General features: G+C 38.2%; 1 protein-coding gene across 5 annotated transcripts in view; it reads left to right on the top strand.

Moving 5' to 3' along the window:
• The window catches only part of TDRD7 (tudor domain containing 7), a 45,503-nt gene extending 25,080 nt beyond the window's left edge, over window positions 1-20,423 (top strand). For 4 of the 5 annotated variants that reach the window (XM_064643287.1, XM_064643285.1, XM_064643284.1 and 1 more), the window contains 11 exons: window positions 5,325-5,905; window positions 9,572-9,758; window positions 11,358-11,469; window positions 12,322-12,524; window positions 12,653-12,787; window positions 14,473-14,556; window positions 14,717-14,851; window positions 15,191-15,301; window positions 16,734-17,224; window positions 17,550-17,710; window positions 19,952-20,423. In XM_064643287.1, coding sequence (XP_064499357.1) covers window positions 5,325-5,905; window positions 9,572-9,758; window positions 11,358-11,469; window positions 12,322-12,524; window positions 12,653-12,787; window positions 14,473-14,556; window positions 14,717-14,851; window positions 15,191-15,301; window positions 16,734-17,224; window positions 17,550-17,710; window positions 19,952-20,172 — 2,421 coding nt within the window. In that variant the 3' untranslated portion in view covers window positions 20,173-20,423. The remainder of the gene's footprint in view (window positions 1-5,324; window positions 5,906-9,571; window positions 9,759-11,357; window positions 11,470-12,321; window positions 12,525-12,652; window positions 12,788-14,472; window positions 14,557-14,716; window positions 14,852-15,190; window positions 15,302-16,733; window positions 17,225-17,549; window positions 17,711-19,951) is intronic. The other variant, XM_064643288.1, reaches the window with a different exon arrangement.

Raw genomic sequence — 20,423 nt, 5'->3', positions numbered from 1 at the left:
TCATCCTTTTATATCAATCTGAGATGATGACAAAATATGTCAGTCCCCTATGTTGTTTGCCAGGTGAAGCTGTCTTCTGTCATCTTTTTTTGCACTTGTCTTCCCAAGTCCATTCTTGCAGTTAGAAAAGGGTAGAGAACAATACTAAGCAGCCACCTTTTAATTAACAGAAAGAAGGGATGTATGCCTCTAGACTTGCTTCTAGAGGTTTCTTTTAATAGTGGCTACCTTAGTCTTTCTGTTGGTTTTCTGAGGGAGTTGGTAAAAAAATAACACTGCAATTCTGAATTTGCAAGTTCCACTTGTGCTGGAAGAGATATGTCTGCTTTTCAGCAGTTCCAGAGCAAAGATGATGTTCTTTTTTGTAAAATACCCTACTGGTCCTGGCTACATAGCAGATTAGTCTGTTGTCATCAGAGGATAGTTTCATCTCCAGTAATCTACCATTTCTCAGTCAGTTGTCTTACTGCTTTTTAATAAGGCTTTGGCTAAAAAATATGGGTATTTTAGCCTGAGCATATTTGTCAGTGCACTCAGGCACTGTATTGGCTGATACTGTGTGAAAAGGCTCCTCAGTCTGGAGAACATCTGCCTGGCTATTTGTTCTGAGGAGGGGGCTTTACACAGTAAAGGAAAGCCTAGTGTTCTTCACTTTATCTCTTGGATGTCTGGGTTTGTGCTGGACAGGTGCCACAGTGTGTTAGTCTTCTTGAAGATACATAATTAGAAAAAAAATCAGAGAAACGAAGGGGAAAATTAACATGCTTTTTTTCAGTGGTTTTGGGGTGTTTGTGATTGCTTTTTTTGTTCGTTTGTTTTTAAGTAGTTGTTACAAGGTGAAGTTTGTCATTACAGGAAGGTAGATTTTTTAGTCAATACTGGGACTTGCATATGTTGCCTAGTTGACTGGTAGGATATTTTGTTTATTTTATTTTTTTAGCTGTTTATAGTTCTAAGAATAGTCTTCATATTTTACAGAAGTTGTGACTGTTTGCAGAAAGTGAAACTACAGGCTTAGGAGGATGGCGGGATCAACTGGTAAACAAACTGACAGAAATAGGATTAGGACTGTTGTTTCCTGAATCTGTTCTTGGGCAGTATACCATCTCTTAACAAAATGGGTACTACATACTACTATATATGGCAGCTGAGTTTTTACTGTAGCATTCAGAGTCAATTAAACAGGTCTGCACAGAGAAGATAAGGATTGCCACAGCCGGTTGTATTCCTTGAGCAGCTTTGGTTCTGTCAGGTCTTTACTCTCAGGGAAGGAATTCCTGTACCCCAATTAGCTGAGTGAGGCAAAAGTCATCATTCTAAACAGAGAAATGGACTTGAGAGAATAAAAAAATCAGCTCTAATGCACTTTGCACATGGAGTAGACAATGAAGCAGGCTGTCCTGTCTGGTAGCATGTATGGATGAAAGCTTGCACAGTTTTACACAAGCCCTACAAACTGTTTCCTATAAATGAGCTCTGGGATTATGATAACTTCCTTTTGCCATGCTTGTTGAAGAAATCAGTGTTTGATCTGACAGTTTGCTTTAGTGGGTATCTCAGGACAAGACACAGAGCCACTAGCCATTTAGAATGGAGTTCAGTGAACACAAGCCATGTTCTACCTAAATTTAACTAGATATGTTGTACATACTACAGCACAGGGCAAAATACAGTTGGTATCAAGCTCACTGAGAAGATGCTGTCATAGCATGTGTGGAAATGAGCCAGTTGAGAACACAAGATCCAGAATAACTTTGCTGTCCAAACGCAGTGTGGGAACAGGCTATAACTCGATGTGCCTGAAGCTCAGTCCTAGCAATACATGGTTAGACAGCATGATGAGCCACCAAATGAAGTCATACTCCACTTGACAGCATCTTCCCTTGTTCCTGCAACCCTTGCATCTCCTTGTGTGTTACATCTTGCAATTTTCTGACGTTGTAGGAGGGCTTCACTGCATTGTGAGGTAAAGGTTAGTACAGCCAAAAAACTGCTGACAGAGATGTCTGATCCTCAGAGCTGGCATATGGATGTGAGGAATAAGGGCAGCCACCAACTGTACGGAGTTCTTAGGTTGACTCCCCTGTCTTATTGCATAAGAGTTTTATTTGTAATTTTTTTTTTCCGAAGTCAGAGTCTCAAAAGCACAAGAAACTGTGAGAACAAGTATCTTCACTATGATGTGCAGGGTAATGAAGTGGGAGGGCAGAGAGGATGGGGCAGAAGGGGGCAACCTAAAGACACTCTTGTGCTTTACAGAGCTTACCACTCCAGCCCTGAGCACTAACTGAATCTGAACAGGGGGTATCTTTACAATAGGGATCCTTTAGTCTAACTACAAAAAAAAATACAAAAATATACCCAGTATGACTTAATTTTAACATTTCGGTTAAGTACAGATACTGATCTCTTCTCTTTGATGACCTGTGATAGGAGCTGTGGGAATGGCATGAAGTTGTGTCAGGGGAGGTTTAGTTTGGGTATTAGGAAAAAGTTCTTCACCCAGACAGTAGGTGGGCACTGAACAGGCTCCCCAGGGAAGTGGTCACAGCACCAAGCCTGACAGAGTTCAAGAAGTATTCCGACAAGGCTCTCAGGTACATGATGTGGTTCCTGGAGATGTCTTGTGCAGGGGTAAGAGCTGGACTTTGATGGTCCCTTCTAACTCAGGATATTCTATGATTCTATGATTGTGTGATTGTAATGATGTCGACCTGAGCTCATTTATAGTGTAGGAATCTGAAAAGACTTACTGAAATAGCATTTTTGCTGTCTCTAAATGGTTTGCTCAGTCAGCATCTACAGCTTCTTCAAAACTGAAGTTCAGTGCCTAGAAAACCTCAGAGCTATTATTGGAGTTAAGAGGCTTAAAGATCTCTGAGGATCTTCTCTTCTTAGTCTTCTGCCAGTCTTTAGTGTGTAAGGGTTTATAGTCCTGTCAGCAAATATTTATTCAGCTCTGTTGCAGCCCTATATAAAGAGTGCTAGTCAAGAGAAAGGATGCATGAAGGTAGACTCTGCATCCAGCTTCTTTCAGGATGAGCTGCCATACATCCCAACACAGCCTTCTCAAACAAATTGTTGTCCTGATAATGCCAAGTATTTTCTGGAGCTAAAAGTTTCTTTGGCTGGTTATTTAAACAAAATTACTCAATCTTGTGTGTAGACACAGGGGACATCCTTACCAATTCCTCTGTATCTGGGATGTCATTTTCTGCCAAGGTGGTGTGCACTGATTTCTTTTTCTGGGTCACTTGGTATTCTTTGGTCTCTTGACTGTGTATCAAGGCCCTTGCAAGACTTTGATGCGTTTCTGTTTGGTTGTATTTTTAACCGAACTCCTGAGGTACAAGGGGCATAATAAAATTCCCCATATCAGTGTACCTACAGATGTAGATTCTCTGTGTCATGAATCATTGAAGGCATCTTTGATCCTTCTAGACTGCATGGCCAGACATGTTTTGTCGTCTCTTATATCAACCTGACTAGCAAGATGCCTAAGACCTTGGTGAATTTACCATCCATTATATGATTTGTTTATATTTTTTCCTCTAGTAGATAACTGTTCTTTAGTAAGTAGATATCTATAGGACACTGCCTCTCCTCTCCCCCCACAGAGATATTAAGAGGGAATGTCTCCTTGGTTTAGTGAGCTTACTTGGAAAGACTGGAATCTTAAAGCTTGTTTGACTCATTCACATGAATCTGAGGAACTGAGGGTTGTTAGATGGCTTTGTTTGCCTTCTTATGTCTTATTCTTGCAGAAAATACTATTATTTTGGTTTTCACCAATAAAGAATAATTCAGACATGCCACCAAAAATGTGTGAGAGTTCTCTAACCTGGCTCATATTTTTTTATATCTATGAAAACTATTTTCTTTGTGATGATTTTAGATAGCACACATGCTAGTGTTTGTGGAAGTTGACCAAGACCTACTCCCAAGAACCATTTCACACCTTGCTTTGGCACCAGCCTAGACAATGTAATGCAGAGCAAGTGCATGGAAATCCACTTCTGTAGTACATTTGCTGATTCTCAACTCAGGTCATCACGTGGCAATTTCATCTGAGTGTGATGAGGTGTACATAGGACAAAACACATGGTTCTAGACACGGAAAAGGCCATTTTAAAATTTTTGTCCATATATTGTAACTCAGTGTTTGTGTCTTGTTAGCGTTATCTTGCTAATGAGTGACTTGTGTTATTCTTAATATTGTAAGACAATACCTGAAGTCTTGTTCACTATGCTTCCGTTGTATGTTGGTGGGGCAGAAATGCAAAGAATTACTTGGGCAAGGTTTACAAAATTCTGATGAGTATGGACATCAATAGTGTGGAGGCAAATGCTACTCCTGAGTAGGTGCAAGTAATTCAGCTGCTCCGTGTTTTTTCATTGATCTGCTTCTGACAATTACTTTGATGAGAGTTGTTTCCTCTGAGGAAGGAACATCAAGGTGGAGCTACATAAACCTCAATAACTTTCTTTATTGCTGGAGTTGTTCTTGCTTAGGGACCAATGTAGAAACTCTAAGAGCTTTTGTTATCTCAATTTTACGTAAATTCCTGTTAAGTGATGGTTGGATCTGTCTAGGTTGAGGAAACGGAATTTTATTGTGAGTTTGTTGCTACAGTTCTCAAACGGTGCTTTCAAGATTGTGACTTCAAACTATGTGAGATGCTTATTCTTGAACATAGCAAAGACTAGAGACATAGGGACTGGCAAAACATCTGTCTGGTTCTGGAGGAGGCTGTGAGCATGGCTTAAAAGGACCTAATCAGTCTTATTACAAAATTTTATTATGATACAGACATTTCTTCCTTGATTTCAGAACTTTCATACTGAAAAATAATTCCCTGAGCATGACAGCAATAGTCTGCCTGACAGCACTGCCTGGCAAGTGTCCTCTTGTTTCTGAAGTATAGAATCAAATCCCATCTCCCTTTTGTTTCTGATAGGCTTACCTGTGTGAAAGGTAGTGGGGGGGTAATGTGCAAAAGACCTAAGTTCGTGGAGTGCATCATCATCTTCTGGTCCTCCTGGGAGAAAAGAGAGATTGTACTTCTTTGGAAGCAAGTTCCAGTTGTATTGTATAGATTAGATACTTGCCCTGTACTGATGTAGTCATGTGTGTTTGGTACCCTTCAAAACAGAGGAGGAAGCATTACAAGAAATACTACCCTGTAGTAACCGCCTCAAGCTTAGTTCCCCGTGGATGTCCACTTCAAAATCTGTGTAAAATGCATGTCATAAAAGTGTAATTGGCAAAACTTTTTAGACTTAGAGATACAACTGATTGTTGGCTCTATTTTTTGTTTTACAAGGTGGAGAAAATACACAGGGGTGATCAGATGGATGAACACCTTTATCCTGCAAAGAAAATACCACCGGCAGCAAAAAGCGATACCGATCAAGAAAAGGCATCTCAGAATGTTACGTCTTCAAAAGCAGACCCTTTGTTAAAACCGAATATGGAGACCACGTCTGCATCACTGAGCAGCGACTTAAAGCAGAAAGTTGTTAGCATCTTGCTGAAATATTCCAATGGTCTTTGGGCTCATGCACTTCCCAAAGTGTACCAAGACACTTACCAAGCAAAATTTCCAGAAGACGTTCTCAGTAATCTAGAGTTGCTCTCAGATGTGTGTACGGTGGATTATGTATCTGAAGTCCCCAGAAGGGCTATCCTCTATGCTAAACCCCAAAGATGCGTTGATGAAAACCTGAATGTCACTGAGAAAGTCCAGAGTCGTGATGGTGTGAAGGCCACAGCTGAACAGCAGGATGAAGAATCCAAGGACCAGTATCCAGAGAACATAACTGTTCCTTCTCTAATCATTCCGTCGGAAGGATCTGTGTCCATCGTGGTGTTAGAACTTAAAAACACTAATGAGGTCCTGATTAGGCAAGTTTGTATTTTGGAATCTATCTTTTTTGCTTTATTTATAAATCCACACAGTAACATTGTATAGATGTGCCAGAAAGGAATTGCTGAAGAGGAGGTTTCAGGGCTTTATTATTTACTTAATTTGCTAATGAAGCTTAAGAATCCTTTTGTTTGCCTAAATGGAAATTTTCCAAAACTTTTTCTGTCCTGAACTGATTGCTTCTATCACTGGCTTATATGAAATCAAGGCAGATTTGACTTGCCATTGCAAGACTCTTTAAAATAACCCTACTACAACACGTAATAGTATTCAGATATTATTGTTGTTCTTACTAAAATACTTTTTACTTCTATAACTGACTTACTACTAACTAGATGTGACTTGAGTATGCTCAGATTCCACTTTGATTTTCACTTCTGGAAACAGATAAGCTTTCATCCAACAATAGATAACTACTGCTTCTTGATTTGGTTGCTGATCAGTCCAGCCTTAGAGGACAGTGTAAGAAGTGGATTTTAATGGCTGTCTTAGGTATATGCTATTGTACTGTTCCAGGATATACCATAATAAGCTTTGTATACTTCATTGTTAGAGTAAAGTACTAGAAATCCTAGCAGTTCTTTAAAACTTAAAAAAAAAAGTCAAACCCTAAACATTTTCATAGAGGATACTTCACTTTTAAAATTGTTTTAAATTGACCCTAGTCTTAAAAAGTTTATAGGTCACTTCAAGAGGATGAATTGAGCGACTGTGTGGTCATATGCTACAGTGACAGATTTCTGTTTTTTTCCCCACTAATTTCTGCAGTTTCTGCTTTGGTTAGATAGCTTCAGTCATTCTCACATGAGGATTGAATTAAGTATGTGTGCAGTTTCCTTACAGATCCTATTACCCCATTCCTCATTGCTGTTTGGCAGTATTCAACACACTGGGCTTATAGCTGAAATCTAGATATCCTTTTTCTCTTTAGGTCTCAGTAATATATTGTCTTGAACTTCAGGTGTCACTCCACTGTTTTAGTTTCTTGAAGTCATGGAATCTCAAGGCTAATAGTGTGTAGCAAAGATCCCCTTACTTAGGGGTTACCAGAGGAATTTCCATTTGAGAATGTAGCCATCTTTGTTTTAGCAGCTGTTACCATTCCTATATTGTGCTTTTTCTCATATAAGCTTCTGTGTGCATTGTTTATACATTTATTTTGTATACTGGTCTCACCACAAAGCGTAATTTAAGGCAAGCTTCTTCATCTGTCAAAAAGATTTGTCCTGTATCCAGCTGAACAAGTCAATCGTTTTAGCAAAGAAGACACAGTTGGAATTTGTGAGTGACCCTCAGCTTGAAAAAAGAAATCACAGAAGAAAGAAAAAGAGGCTTTATGTTTTAGGTTGTTCCTGAGAGATCTCTTTGAAATTAGTCCAAAACATGAAATATGATGAAGATCGATAGTGGCAGGAAAGACAACCCATTTGAGACATAAGTATTCTGTAGGCAGAGATACAGAAGCAGACACAGTGCATATGTTTTGCATTGGGAAGAGGAGGAACAAATTACATCTCTTACTTCCAGCTTGCTATGCAGGTGGAACTCTTCAAAACTTTTTCCTTCTCCCTGTACACCTTTTAATTCTGGCAGCATTGATAACTTGCTGCAGATGGGAGTAACAGTTCTTAGCCTTCTAATCTGTTATTTCAAGCATGTTTCCACTAATTGTTTGGGAGGAATACTATATGACACTGATGAGCTGAGGGTGATTATATTAAAATTTCTCTGCAAAGCAGCACTTCCCAAATTTTTCTTTGGGAAACACTGACCACATTTCTTGGACAGTGTTAAGGTTTCTGAATTTGTCAGCTCCGTGCAGGTACCTGACGAAAATTAGTGGTCTCTTGGCCCTAGGTACGGAAATTACTACTTAGGGTTATGGGCAAGGTCTTTTATCTTGATACGATGCAACTAGCCCTGAAGGGAATAATTTTTTTGCCATGACAAGAAAATGTTCACGTGAACCTATAGGAAGGGAACAGTGCATGGGCTCATCTGTCCTTACATGTTATACCAGTCCCTTTCTGCTCACCTACACAAGGACTGTTTAGGGGCTGTTGGTTGATGTTGGTTTTTGTAGGACCAATAAAATCAAGATTCCTCTTTCAGTCTTGGGGAGGGAGCAATATCTCTTTAGTGTGTGGCTAAGTATTGTTTGGCTGAAACCTCTCAAATGCAGTAGTAATGAAGGCAAAGCTGGAAGGTTTGGTGCTGTTTCTGTTTTGAGGCATGGAACAATTCAGTGAGAATTCCGATGTAGTCAGTATGAAAGTGAGGTGATAGAAACACTCCTAGATATTTGCTGTACATGCACAACAATGTGATTGAAGGCAGAGATGATGCGCTAGGTGCTGCATTTGAATTCTCACAAGAAATAATTAACTGTCATGGTTTATTCTCAGGTACTTTAATTTTCTGTGCTACAGCTTGGATACTGTTTTCCCCTCGTCTTTTTGCCTAGATGAAATTGTGTTGTATGTTTCACTGTGGAAGCATACTCCTCTGTTCCTTTCACAGTGGAGCAGCAAACATTACTGGACATGTGAACTGGTTCCAGTTGAGAAAAAGAATGTTGCTGAATGCACACTTGTAGTGCCTGGCTACCTGCACATAGATTAGCCTCTAATACACTTTTTTTGAGGTGGCTTTACAGGATTCTTTTCTAAAAAAAATCTGAAAAATAATTTTTCAATTGGCTTCGAGCAACCAAAAATTTCTTCAGTATGAGGCTCACCAATTACTAGAAAATAGTGAATAAGGCAGGAAATTTTGAGAAATTCTTCTACTTTCTGTTGAGCTACTCCAACTGTCTATTAGGTATCCTTATGAAATAAATGTTAAAGAAACTTTTAAGTAGCACATACATGACTGTCACCCCACTTCATCTCTCCTTTGAAGGAGATGAACATTGTTTTGTAGAAATAAAAAGGCTGTCATCCTGAAAAGCATGAGGCTGTCTTTGGGAAAATGAGGGTTCCCCTGGAATGTGATCAGATTTAATTTAATTTAATGAAGTTACCATAGTATGTCATAGTACAATATCTGCACTAATTTTGGGTATATAGCAGGCCTTCAGAATAAACTCAGATGTTTATAGGATGATGATCTAAACTACGCTGTAGAACTGTGCAGTATCAATGACTATAGGAATATGCTGAAACAGTAGCTACTAAATACAAATTTTTATGTTTCCTTTTGTCTTCTCTAATCTGACGTGTTTCTGAAGCCTTCAGAACTTCCTATTTGGAGTTTTCAGAAAGTTTATATACTTCATTACGTACAAACTGCTTCAGTAGGAACCATTAGGTCAGCAACCTAATGCTGATTGATAGGGAGGGAGAGAGTAAACAGCACATGGTTGAACAGCTGATTTTAAAAAATATTTTAAATGTGTTGTTGTGGATCAACCTTAGTGAAAACCAGATTAAGATAGTGTTTGTTAATGATGGAGTAACTTTCTTTTTTTATAGCCCTGTTAATGGGAAAAGAGTTTGAATACTAGTGTACTTAGAAAATGTATGCATCCATAATTTACTCCTATATTCATATATGCATGTAAATGTTCTTATTCAGCTTTTTTGAAGTTGCATCCTAACTCTCGTGTTGGTTTTTGTTTTGGTTCTTTTTATAAAATACTGTAGGTTTGTGGGCAAAGATTATTCTTCTGCCCAGGAACAAATGGAAGATGAGATGAAAGCATACTATAGTCAGAATAGTACAGTGTCAGCAGCTCAGTCTCTGAGTGTTGGGCAACTTGTTGCAGTACATGCTGGAGAAGACACCTGGGTGCGTGCTCGGATAATTTCTCTAGAAGACAACAGAATAAAGGCAAGTAATTACCTCTTTTGGCACTTGGAGAAAGAATTGAAACAATCTTGCATTTTAGATACCTGGTTAATTCTTAAATATGCTGCACTAGCATTCTCTCTTTTCTTGCCCTGAACTGCTTCTGTTTTCAGTTATGTGAGAAATTAAGACATTTCTGAAGCTATATGATGGCCAAAATTAAATGGTCTATCAGGTTTTTTTCCATAAATGATTTGAGTTTGGGGGCTTTTTTGAGTTTTATGTGGGGCTGGGCCCTATAGCACTTTGGTACTGAAAATTTACCTCTGTTAGGAGGGACACTGTATTACCACTATTTGGAGTGGGACAGAGGAAGGGAAAGGGAAGGACAGAATGCAGTTGCTGCTAGAGCTTTCTGAAGTCTTGTACTGAAGTATCTCTAACGTGCACTAAATAGCAAAAAAAATGAGAAGGTTATATTTTCCCCTTCCAGGCAGATCTGGTATTCTGGGAGTTACATGTAGTATGCATTTTAGTTAAAACCCACTGAGATTATTTGACTCCTCTGTTAAACTTTCCCTGGGCCAAGCAGACTCTTCTTGTTATCCGCAGTGAAACTACAACATATATTAGAAGTTTAAAAGAAGTTTAAGACTTCTCAATTATTTCTTGCCTCGTCAAACACTGATTATATACCCTTTTAATTTTTTTTTTGTTTCTTCCCTCAGTTAGGTGACTTTTTATCTAGGTCTTCTTAACATACTTACAAAGTTGAACCTTTTCATAAATACTTAAATAGCACATGTATTAGAATTGAGGGTTTTTTGAGAGTTAGTATGATACCCTTCACTGGAGCTTGTTGGAGAGTGTCAGAACTTGGTTTTGAAAGATTGTTGGTTTTAGAGAAGTGGCAAGGACATAGGTGCCATGCTTGCCTCTAATTTCTCCCTAACTAGAGCTACCAGCCAAAAGAAGGCTATTGCTTTATTGAAGCATTTCTGATTATCCTCTAACACAGTGTTCAGACCTCCTTTCAGTATTTGATAATCAGATGTTTTGCATGATAGAGTTTAGAAAAAAAGTTGTAGAAAGTCCTGTAAAGCCTTCTTTCTCTTACTTTAGCTCCAGTTATTTGCTAACAATCAGCAGTTTCCATAATGGTTTCTTGCACTGACTGTAGTAATCAAAGTTAAGACAAGCATTAATCAAAATGATTCTCTTAATGCTGTAAAAACAGTAGGCAAAACTTATAATGGCATCTAAGTGGTATATGACTTTTCAACAGTTTCAAAACTTTATAAACAAAAATTGCCACTTTATTCCTTTCTTCACATGGTTTGAGGTAATGCATGCTGAACCCTCCAGAAGTGGTCCTATTAAGAGCTGAGATTCTGTAGAACAGTTGAAGAGGATGGTTTTGCAGAGATCTTGAGAATGAGGCTTTCCCTGAAAACTCTGAACATTCAGGCAGTGAGATAAATATGAAATTAATGGTCTAATATTCTACTAAATGAGCAAACTGTAATTTTCCTGTGGCTGCACAGAGAATGTGGTAACTGAATGCATCTCCCCTAGACTCAAGAAAACATATTTACAATTATATTGATGATCTTATGCCTTTACTCCCTTTTCCATTTTCAGGTACGCTATGTTGATCATGGCTTCACTGAGTTTGTTGAAAGCAACAGTGTGTACAAACTACAGAAACAGTTCAGTTCGCTTCCTTTTCAAGCTGTAAAGTGTAAACTGGCAGGTAAGAGAAAGGCAGTGCTGACTGTACATGATTTATGGATTGAAGCATCTGTGAGTCTGGGAGTTTTGATCCTTGATCTATCTGTGTATGATAGATTTTGTCCAGCACAGCTAATCTAAACAGACATGGGTAGACATGGAAAGAAGAAAAAGGGAGGAAGAAAGGATGTGAAGAAGAAGAGTTTTATAAAGAACCCTTGATATTAGAAGACAATTATATCCAGTATCTATGTAGTCGAGCTTAGTTGTTTCTGCACTTGGATGTTTTTGTCCCTTTTATGTATGTGAGCCTAAAGAAATAACAGAATAAAGAAATAACATGTGTGAAACAATGTACTAACACAACACCTTTTCCAAAATGAGGCACATCTCTTGTGACCAGGTAAGGCAGTATTTCTAAATATGGGCCTATTTAGTTATTTTAAAGTGATTCTTCCCCTTTCAATACTTGCATACCTACAGACTTTTAGACTCTGCTGGAATTTATTTACCTTTCTAAAACTGGTAGGCCTTTCTAAGTTTTTAAAAATATTTTATTTTTAATGCGTAAAATTGCTGCAAATGAGCTTGGCTTTTTTGTTTGGTTGGTTTTTTAATACTTCAATACATTCCTTTGTTCTCTACACATTTGCCTCAACTCTTTCTGAAGAGGATCTTTTCTATTCTGCCCCACCCCCGAAGATGGCTGTCTATGTTAAAAAGGCAGAAATTAAGTAGAATTCAAGTAGGGGTGCAGTACAACTTTTCTTTGCCTCATCCTGGTTCTTGGAAATATTCCTGTTGTGAACACAGACCTAGTTATTGGTTTTGCCTTTGAATACATCGATTCATAAAAATATGGTGTGTCTTACAGGACTGGAAGCCTTTTGTGATGATCCTGTCCTAATAAAGACTGTGGAATCACAGACATGCTTCAAGATATTTGCTGTGGAAATATTGGAAAAAAGTGATATTCCTCTTCTTGTTCTCTATGACACGTCTGGAGAAGATGATATCAACATCAATGCTACTTGTCTGAAGGCATTGTATGACAAGTCCCTTGAACTGCACCTGCAGGTACCATTTTCCTTCTCAATTCATTAAAATTCATTGACTGCTGAGGTCTTAGATGGACAAAAAACAGTACTAAGAAATTTGCTAAGTGGTTGTTTTTCCCCTTTCATGCCAAAATCTTACTGTTGCAGGTAGATGCACTATATACAAATGTCAGAGTAACCAGTGTTTTCTCTGATGGAACCCTGTATTGCCAAGTGCCATCCAAAGGCTTGTCTAGACTCTCTGAAGTATTGCAGAAACTAGAAGACTACTTTGTTTACAAGGTAGGTTCTGTGCTGAGGGAAGTGGTGAAGTCATGTAGCCTTTCTTCAGACTGTACCAATCATTTTCCCTGTACATAAGTTCAAGTTTCTGTAGTAGCCATAGACTGTTCAAAAAGGCTATAAATTCTCTTCCTCATTTGGGGGTTTTTGGGGTGCATCTTTCAGCATGAGCACTGTCTTTTGACGCTTTCTTGTTCAGAAGCAGTCTCTAAGGCTTCAGTAACTACTTCTAAACTTTCCTTGAATAGTTAGAACAGCAACAGTATGGCTCTGAATGGGGAACTTCCAATGGAAACTGTGTCAGATTGCTGTAAAGCCTGGAGAGATACTGCCGTATTTTTTTTGCTGGAAATTTTACTTATGTGATGGAGTTGAGATGCGTAAACAGCCTGGCCCAGAGCACATTGTGCAAAGTGGCAGCAGCATAACCAAGATCTGTTCTTTTAAACCTGTCTTTAACCTGGAAATTCAATGGCTTTGCTCTGATATGCCTCATCACTTGTCCCCTTGTCCCCTTAGCTTTTGAATGTTGTTGCTAATATCAACTAGAAGTGATGTACAGGAGACATTTTCTGAAGTCTTAAGTTGCTTTAAAAAGGGTGTGTGGCAGAGAAGTCTGACATTCCACTACCCATTAACAGACACATGCAGCAATCCTCACTAGACTCAAGAAAATTTATGCCAAAGAGATCTTAAGAGAATCTAATTTGTTGATAATTCAGCTGAGCCTTGCAGAATCAAATCATGTAATGCAGATCCTTGAAGATCCTGTTAGAACTGCTGCTTGTGACACTACTCTGTTGAAAGTGTTTTTAGGTGTGTTAAGTTAAGCTTTAGACCTGTTGTGGAATCACCTGGAAATATTTTGTATTAAACATGTCTCAGTTATCGAGACTCAGTTTCAAGTGAGCTCAACCCTGAAAGAGTAAAGAACCCTGAAAGGCTTAGCAAAACAAAGGAAGGCAGTCAGACAGGTATTTCAAAAGTTTGTGGTTTTGGGAGAGAGTATGTGTTATGTTCTTGTTGCTGTTGAAGAGAGACATTGATCTTCAGGTTCTTTAGTTAACAAGGTAAAAGAAGCAATCTTGACTTTGCAGCTAATCTTGAGAGTTGTTTTTTCTTTTATTTTGCCTGGGCGTTTAAACAAACTAAGCAGCTGATGGTTCTTCAAATCGAGTTTCTTCTTGCCTTTTATAGTGTGCCCATTGTCTTGTTACGTTATTTAGGATTATCATGGTGAATGTCACCCCCCTGAGACTTTCATTTGAGTCAGTAGTAAATTTGGTTTGCTAAATATCTCAAGAAATTATATGATTTAGAATATAACCTAGGAGTTTCTTCAGTTTTCTATCACAACTCTAAACTGCTCTTGCTTCTCAGAACAGTAAAGTAATTATTGGTGATTTCATATACTGTGTTTCCAAGTGTTGCTTTTTCCCCCTGACACTTTGTATTCTCTCAGTTTCCCTGTGAGATACAGAGCTTGGAATTAAAGTTTTGCCGATTGGGGAAGCTTAAAACAACGTGATGAGAATATGTTTCTGAGTCTGGAAAGAGACTTTATATTTGAAACAGCGTTTTTGCTTCTCAGAAATATTTATGTCATGTGTGGCTTTTGAAATGGTTAGTCGAGTGCCAGATAGTAATAGCTCCACGCTTTTTAATTTCTGTTTTTGTATTTGCAGCAGACTTCCGAGTCCAATGTGTTGCTGCCTTTCTGTGGCAAAATCTGCTTGTTTCCTTCCAAAGGAAAATGGGCACGTGTAGAGGTAAGAAGTATTCAAAAAAACAGCTACAGTTTTCCCACATAGAAATGTCTCTTTCTTTTTTTTCAACTCAGTCTGAATCTTTAGTTTCCATAAAACATTTTATAGTGTGTGTCAGTGAGTTTTTTAACCTCAAAATTATGTCCTTGCCTTCTTCTTTCAGATAAAAATTATTCACACTAGACGGGCACTGGATGTGCAGTTCATGGATACTGGAACTGTTGCAACTGTGAAAGTATCAGAGCTCAGAGAAATCCCACCACAATTCCTGAGAGAAGTAATTGCAATACCTCCTCAGGTATAAAGACATGTTAAAGCCTAACCTATATTAGTTCTCTTGCCAGTGTTTGTAGTGCTGCTATTTCAAGTTTTATGTAAGGAAATTTTGTTTTGTTTCGTAGCATTCAACATTGCAGTGTATTTCTTTGTGCATCTTTGCCTGAAATAAGTCACAGTGTAGTCCTATATATGGACAGTATGTTGTGTATGTTTGATAGTGCTGGTTTTGCATGTTGGCCCTGTCCCGTTCTGTTTGTCATACATTGTTGAATCTGTCAGCATTGTCCTGTGAACTGGAACTTGTGGGCTAATTTTCGTATTTCTAAATTATACCTTGTGTACTTAATTCTGTTTGTAGGCTTTAAAATGCTGCCTAGCAGATCTGCCTCCTAACACTGGCATGTGGACTCCAGATGCTGTACTGTGGCTGAGAGACACTGTAATGAATTGCCCTGAATTTAGCATGAAGGTAAATAGTCAAAATGCCTATGGGACTTGAAATCCACAGGCGTGGGAAGAGAGCATTGGAAGAATAACTTAAAAAATTTAACAATTCATCAAGTTGATTTTTGTTATAGAAATGTAAAAGTTTATAACCAGCTATTGGACATAAATCCTATACAAAGTCCTTTTCTTAGGACATTTGACATAAAACTTACTTGCTTAAGTGTGTTAGAATCTTCTCTTTTCTCCACAAGAGTTTAGCAACTTTCACAGCAGCTTTTCACATTTTGCTGTCTAAGCCCAAATATGCAGCTAGAGTTATTTTACCAACTGATAAGAAAGAAACACAGTTGTTCACGTTTCAGCACATAAAAACATGCAACTTTTGAGTTAATCTTGAATTACTTTTATGCCTCTTGTTAGCATAGCTTTTTCTCCTTCTTGTCTTTGAAATCAGCTTTATTTTTTGTTTGCTTCTTCTAATCAAGTTTGATTCAATATGTGCTTTGTATACTTAGAATTTTTCTTATCTTTGAGGTAAAATTATTTCCATTTGCAATGTATCCTAACCAGTTCAATTAACTGAAAATACACTTCTAAAGAAAATCTATTACTTACTACAGACTAATCAAAACTAATTTCCTCAAAAATTTGATTCCATATACTGTCAGAGCACTTCGAAGAAGTGCTTTGTAGCTTTCCTTAACTTTTTTGCTTGCTTTAGTCTAGACCTCTAGTCTGAGGCTTATGCCTGTTACATCTGACTTTTCTAAACATCTGCTTCCAAGAGAATTTGTGTTTGGTGCTAATTTTTGCTGGATTAAATAGGAGACAGCAGATGTGTGCTTTAATTGTGGAAAGTTTTTATTCCTGGCTAGGAACATAAACGGAATAATCTCTAAAGACATGTTATGTAGTTTCTGAAATTAAAATTTCAGTGCTTTACTATTAATAATGGTAGCATATCTGATGTTAAATACGAAATATTTTTATGTTGGTGCTTGAAAATTATGCATTATACAAACCTGGAAGCTTTGTTCATCTTTATTTTTTTCCCATCCGTAATTTAGTAGGCTTTACTTCCTGTAATGGCAGGAAGATATTTTGAAGGATTATGTGTTAATATTTAATAATTGTTTAGATCTGTATGGACACTGGCTACTGTTCCACTGAAAGCTAGAATTGTATAATGCAGTATTGGGATTGAACCTGTTCGGCAGAATAAAGCTCAGTTCAAGCTTTGTACTTGCTTTACGTGAGTGGAGTAGCTGCAAGTGCTCTTTTTATCTGCTGTGAGTGGTCTACTCTCCATGACTTCATTAACGTTTTTGGGAGAATCTTGAAAATACTTCTGTGCATAAGTGCAATGAACTGTTGCCACTTTAGTCTTCAGTACAAAATCAGACGTGCATTTAATAGTTACTAACTGGATATTAAACTGTATTTTGTGTTCCAAGGTGATTAAACAGGATGGTTCAAAGGGAATTGCACACGTTTACTTATTCGCTCCGGAGAATTTCCCAGACATGGATCGAAGCATCAATAGACAGATCAAAAATGCAGACTTGTGGAAGCATCAGAAAGATGTTTTCTTGAGCGTTACACCCAGTGGGACTAGCTCCACAAAAGTTATAAGTGACGGTGTTTCAGCTCTGCAGTTAACTGGTGGGAAGCTGGAGAAGAGTTTCTCTGATTCAGCCAAGGAGCCCAGCAGTGCAGTGTCTGCTATCGATATGCCTCCTCCTCTACCCTTGCCAAAGCCTGGCGAGCTCATGGACATCTATGTCTCAGTGGCCTGCCATCCAGGTCACTTCATTGTCCAGCCTTGGAATGAGCTAAACAATCTGTATGCCCTAATGGAAGAAATGATCTTGTACTACAGCAGGGCAGAAGAGAAACCTGTGAATATTGAAAAAAACAAGCTGTATGCAGCTAAAATTGGAGATGAGTAAGTAGATACTTAAATTACTTAAAATCATTGAAAGCAAGCTTAACTCTGCTAAGCTAGGCAAGCCTAGCTTTGCTTAGTCCGCATTGTTAACCAGGTGGCAGATGTCCAATGATATCTGAGAGATTAAGGGAGTAAATGAGGTTGCAGTCCCTTCATGCTTCCACACTGTAGTTGGAATAGTTGACTTTTATTCAGCTAAATCCGGATCTGGGAAGCCTCAGACATGGTTAAGATCTTTTGGTTGTGTATTATTTTTTCCGGTGCCTTGACAGTGTGTGAATATGAATTCAAATTGTCTATGCTTGTTCTCCCCCTTTTTTAGGTGGTACAGGGTCGCAGTAAAAGGAATTCTTAGGAACGGTTTTCTGTCAGTGTATGAGCTGGACTATGGCAAACATGAGTTTGTCAGCATTCGGAAAGTACAGCCACTCACGGATGCATTTAGAAGACTGCCCTTCCAAGCTATAACAGCTCAGCTTGCAGGTAGGTAGCAAGCTTTTACAATTGTTTTTGCTCAGGTCTGCATCAGTGGGGATACCAAATGAGCAGAAATGTAAAGTGGACAAAATCACAGATTAGTGGCGTAATTGTTTTTTTTTCTGAAGTGCACCTGCTTGCAGAAACATGCTTAACACATATGTGTTTGTGTCATCTGAGTAACTCTGCTTTTCTTCTTGGCACAGGTAGTGATAATTCTGTTTTGTTATTTGTTTGTTTAATTTAATGAAGCACTTTTAGTTATCATGTGTTGAAAATGAAGATTGCTTAAACTTTCCCAGCAACTGCTTTTTATTGCCTTGAAATTTGTCATTTAATGTGTGTGATATCTAATATGCAAAGGACATGGAAATCAGAACTAAGTGGTTTTTTGGATCCTTTAATGTAAGCAACTATGAAGTATGAAAGTTATGATGTATCTGTTGATAAGAATGTAATGTTCTGATTATCCTAGTTTGCATAAAGTTGGGAACCTAGATGCTGAATTTCTGAAGAAATTTTACATATATATCTGGCCCCATTGTAATTTGCAATTTTGCAGTGCATATTTGGAATCCCAAATTGCCTGAAATATATTGGTTTTCTCAGACAAATAAAAAAACTCCACAAGAGAAGTGAGGGCTTTTAATAAGCTAAAGTAAAATAAATTTCCTTGAGAATATGAGGCACAGAGAATGTGCATACATCTGAGACAATTAAAAAAATAAAACTTGATCTCTTCTTGCTGTCTTTTCCAAATTTTTCTTTCATTTCCGTGTTGCTTTCAGATGTATGCATCTCATCTTAGTCAGCTCCTGCTTTCTGCCGCTGTTTGGTCAGCACTAGTCTAGATTTCAGTCACAGAATGTGCTTGTTGGAAGTGACAGGCCACAGGGTTGGTGCTCTGATCCTGGTTTTCCTTCTGTGGATCTGCTTTCCTGTATGGCCTCAGTGTGACCTTGGGGGTTGCTTTAAGCTAGTGATGATGGATGTGTTACCGACAGGCTGGGTCCTGGGAGTGCAGTGCTGTAATGAAGCTGATTTCTAGCTGTGTCTGTCTTCTGGGGTAGTACAGGATCCAGCTGAGCAAGCCTGCAAGTCATCCACTTTTCCTGCTTCACAGAGTTCCCCAGGTAGCTAGTTAAGTTTGCCTCTGAGATGCTTCATATTGTCAAAGCAGGCCAACTGAGCCTGGAAGACCGGTAACTATTGTCTTGCTATTCTTTCACTTCTTTCTCTCTGTTTTCATGTCTCCTACCTCTTAGTCTCTGGTTTGTTCCAGTGTAAAATCCCATTTGCTTCCACAGCAGCCTTTCCTAACATTAGTTAGCCTTTCTTAAGTGTTGATTAACTGTTGGCTTCTAATTCCTTTTGTAATCTTCAGGCAGCTGTGTTACCGTGTTGTCCTATCAGTGGCAAGCTGCTGCTAATAGTAGAAGCACAGTATTGTCACTTTGCTGTTCTACTTTTACCCACAAGCTGGTTTTTGTGTATTCCTTCATGATATTTGAGCCCCTGTGTCTAAATGCTGTACATTGGCAGTGAGTGGTCTGGGGAGACTGAATCCCAAGTCTGCATGAGCCACTTCTTTCTGGGTGGTTTACAGCCGTATTTAAAAATCTGTTCATGTTCTAGCAGACTTGACTTTATGGGATTTTGAGACTTTGAGGGATTTTGAGACTTTACTTTGCTCTGACTTTGACTTTGCTCTGAAAAAAATAAGAGCAGTTGTGAGGCATTTAGGCAGAGTTTTAATTCGTTTCTGCCCTCTGCAGAAAGTTTGGGACTTGAAGGCTTGGTTGATGTTTTAGTAGCTGATGCTGCCTTGGAATGAAGAAAACTTAATCTAAAGAAAGGCCAACAGGACAGATAATTTCAGCATCCTCAGGCTGAAGACAAAGAAATTTTGTTTTGAAAGGAACTTTCAAAAAGGTTCCTGATATGCCCTAATCATGCAAGGCAGCTGATATGCTTTGAATTTCTCAGTGAGTCAGTGCTTTTGCCTTTCACTCTCCATATCTTTAGACTTCAAGAAAAAATAGATGTCCTAGTCTGCGTAATAATTAAGCTCGTTTGTGTGGGAGATGAGTGAGCTTGTTTTTCTTTTCTAGATTTAAGTTGCATTCATTAGCACTTTAGCATCTGTTTTCTCAAGTATTTAAACATACCCCACTTCTTTATAAACGTAATAATTCAGATTGATCTAGTCTATAAATGACCTTCTGTTTTGCTTTACATTTGTCCTAGGAGTGAAAAACCAGCAGTGGTCAGAAGAGGCATCGATAGTGTTTCGGAATCTTGTAGAGAAGAAACCCTTTGTGGCACAGATACAGGCAGTTAATGAAAGCACTAACTCTTGGGATCGAAAAATAGTGACTTTTCTCGTGGACACATCTCTTCCACATATTGATACATGGATTCATGATTTTGTGTCACAAAGTCTTGTGGAATTTTCAAAGAGTGATTAATCACCACTTCTGAAACGTAGCAGCTTAGAGATGAAATAAGTAACAAGCTTTGAAGAGAAATATAACTACTACATGGCCTTGAAGACATAATGGGGATAAAACTGAAATATCTGTGTTTGTTTAACAAGTTTGGTTTCTGTTGACTTCAGTTGATTTTCTGAAAATTTTCATGTTGTTTACCATTGTAATGCTAGAATATTTAGATTAAAATATTTAAGAAGTTATTTATCAATAAAACAATGTTGAATTTT

Source organism: Pseudopipra pipra, chromosome Z, assembly GCF_036250125.1.
Source record: "Pseudopipra pipra isolate bDixPip1 chromosome Z, bDixPip1.hap1, whole genome shotgun sequence".
In the NCBI taxonomy this organism is placed as follows: domain Eukaryota; kingdom Metazoa; phylum Chordata; class Aves; order Passeriformes; family Pipridae; genus Pseudopipra; species Pseudopipra pipra.
Note: the sequence above shows the minus strand (reverse complement) of the source record. Positions and strands in the feature narration are given on the sequence as shown.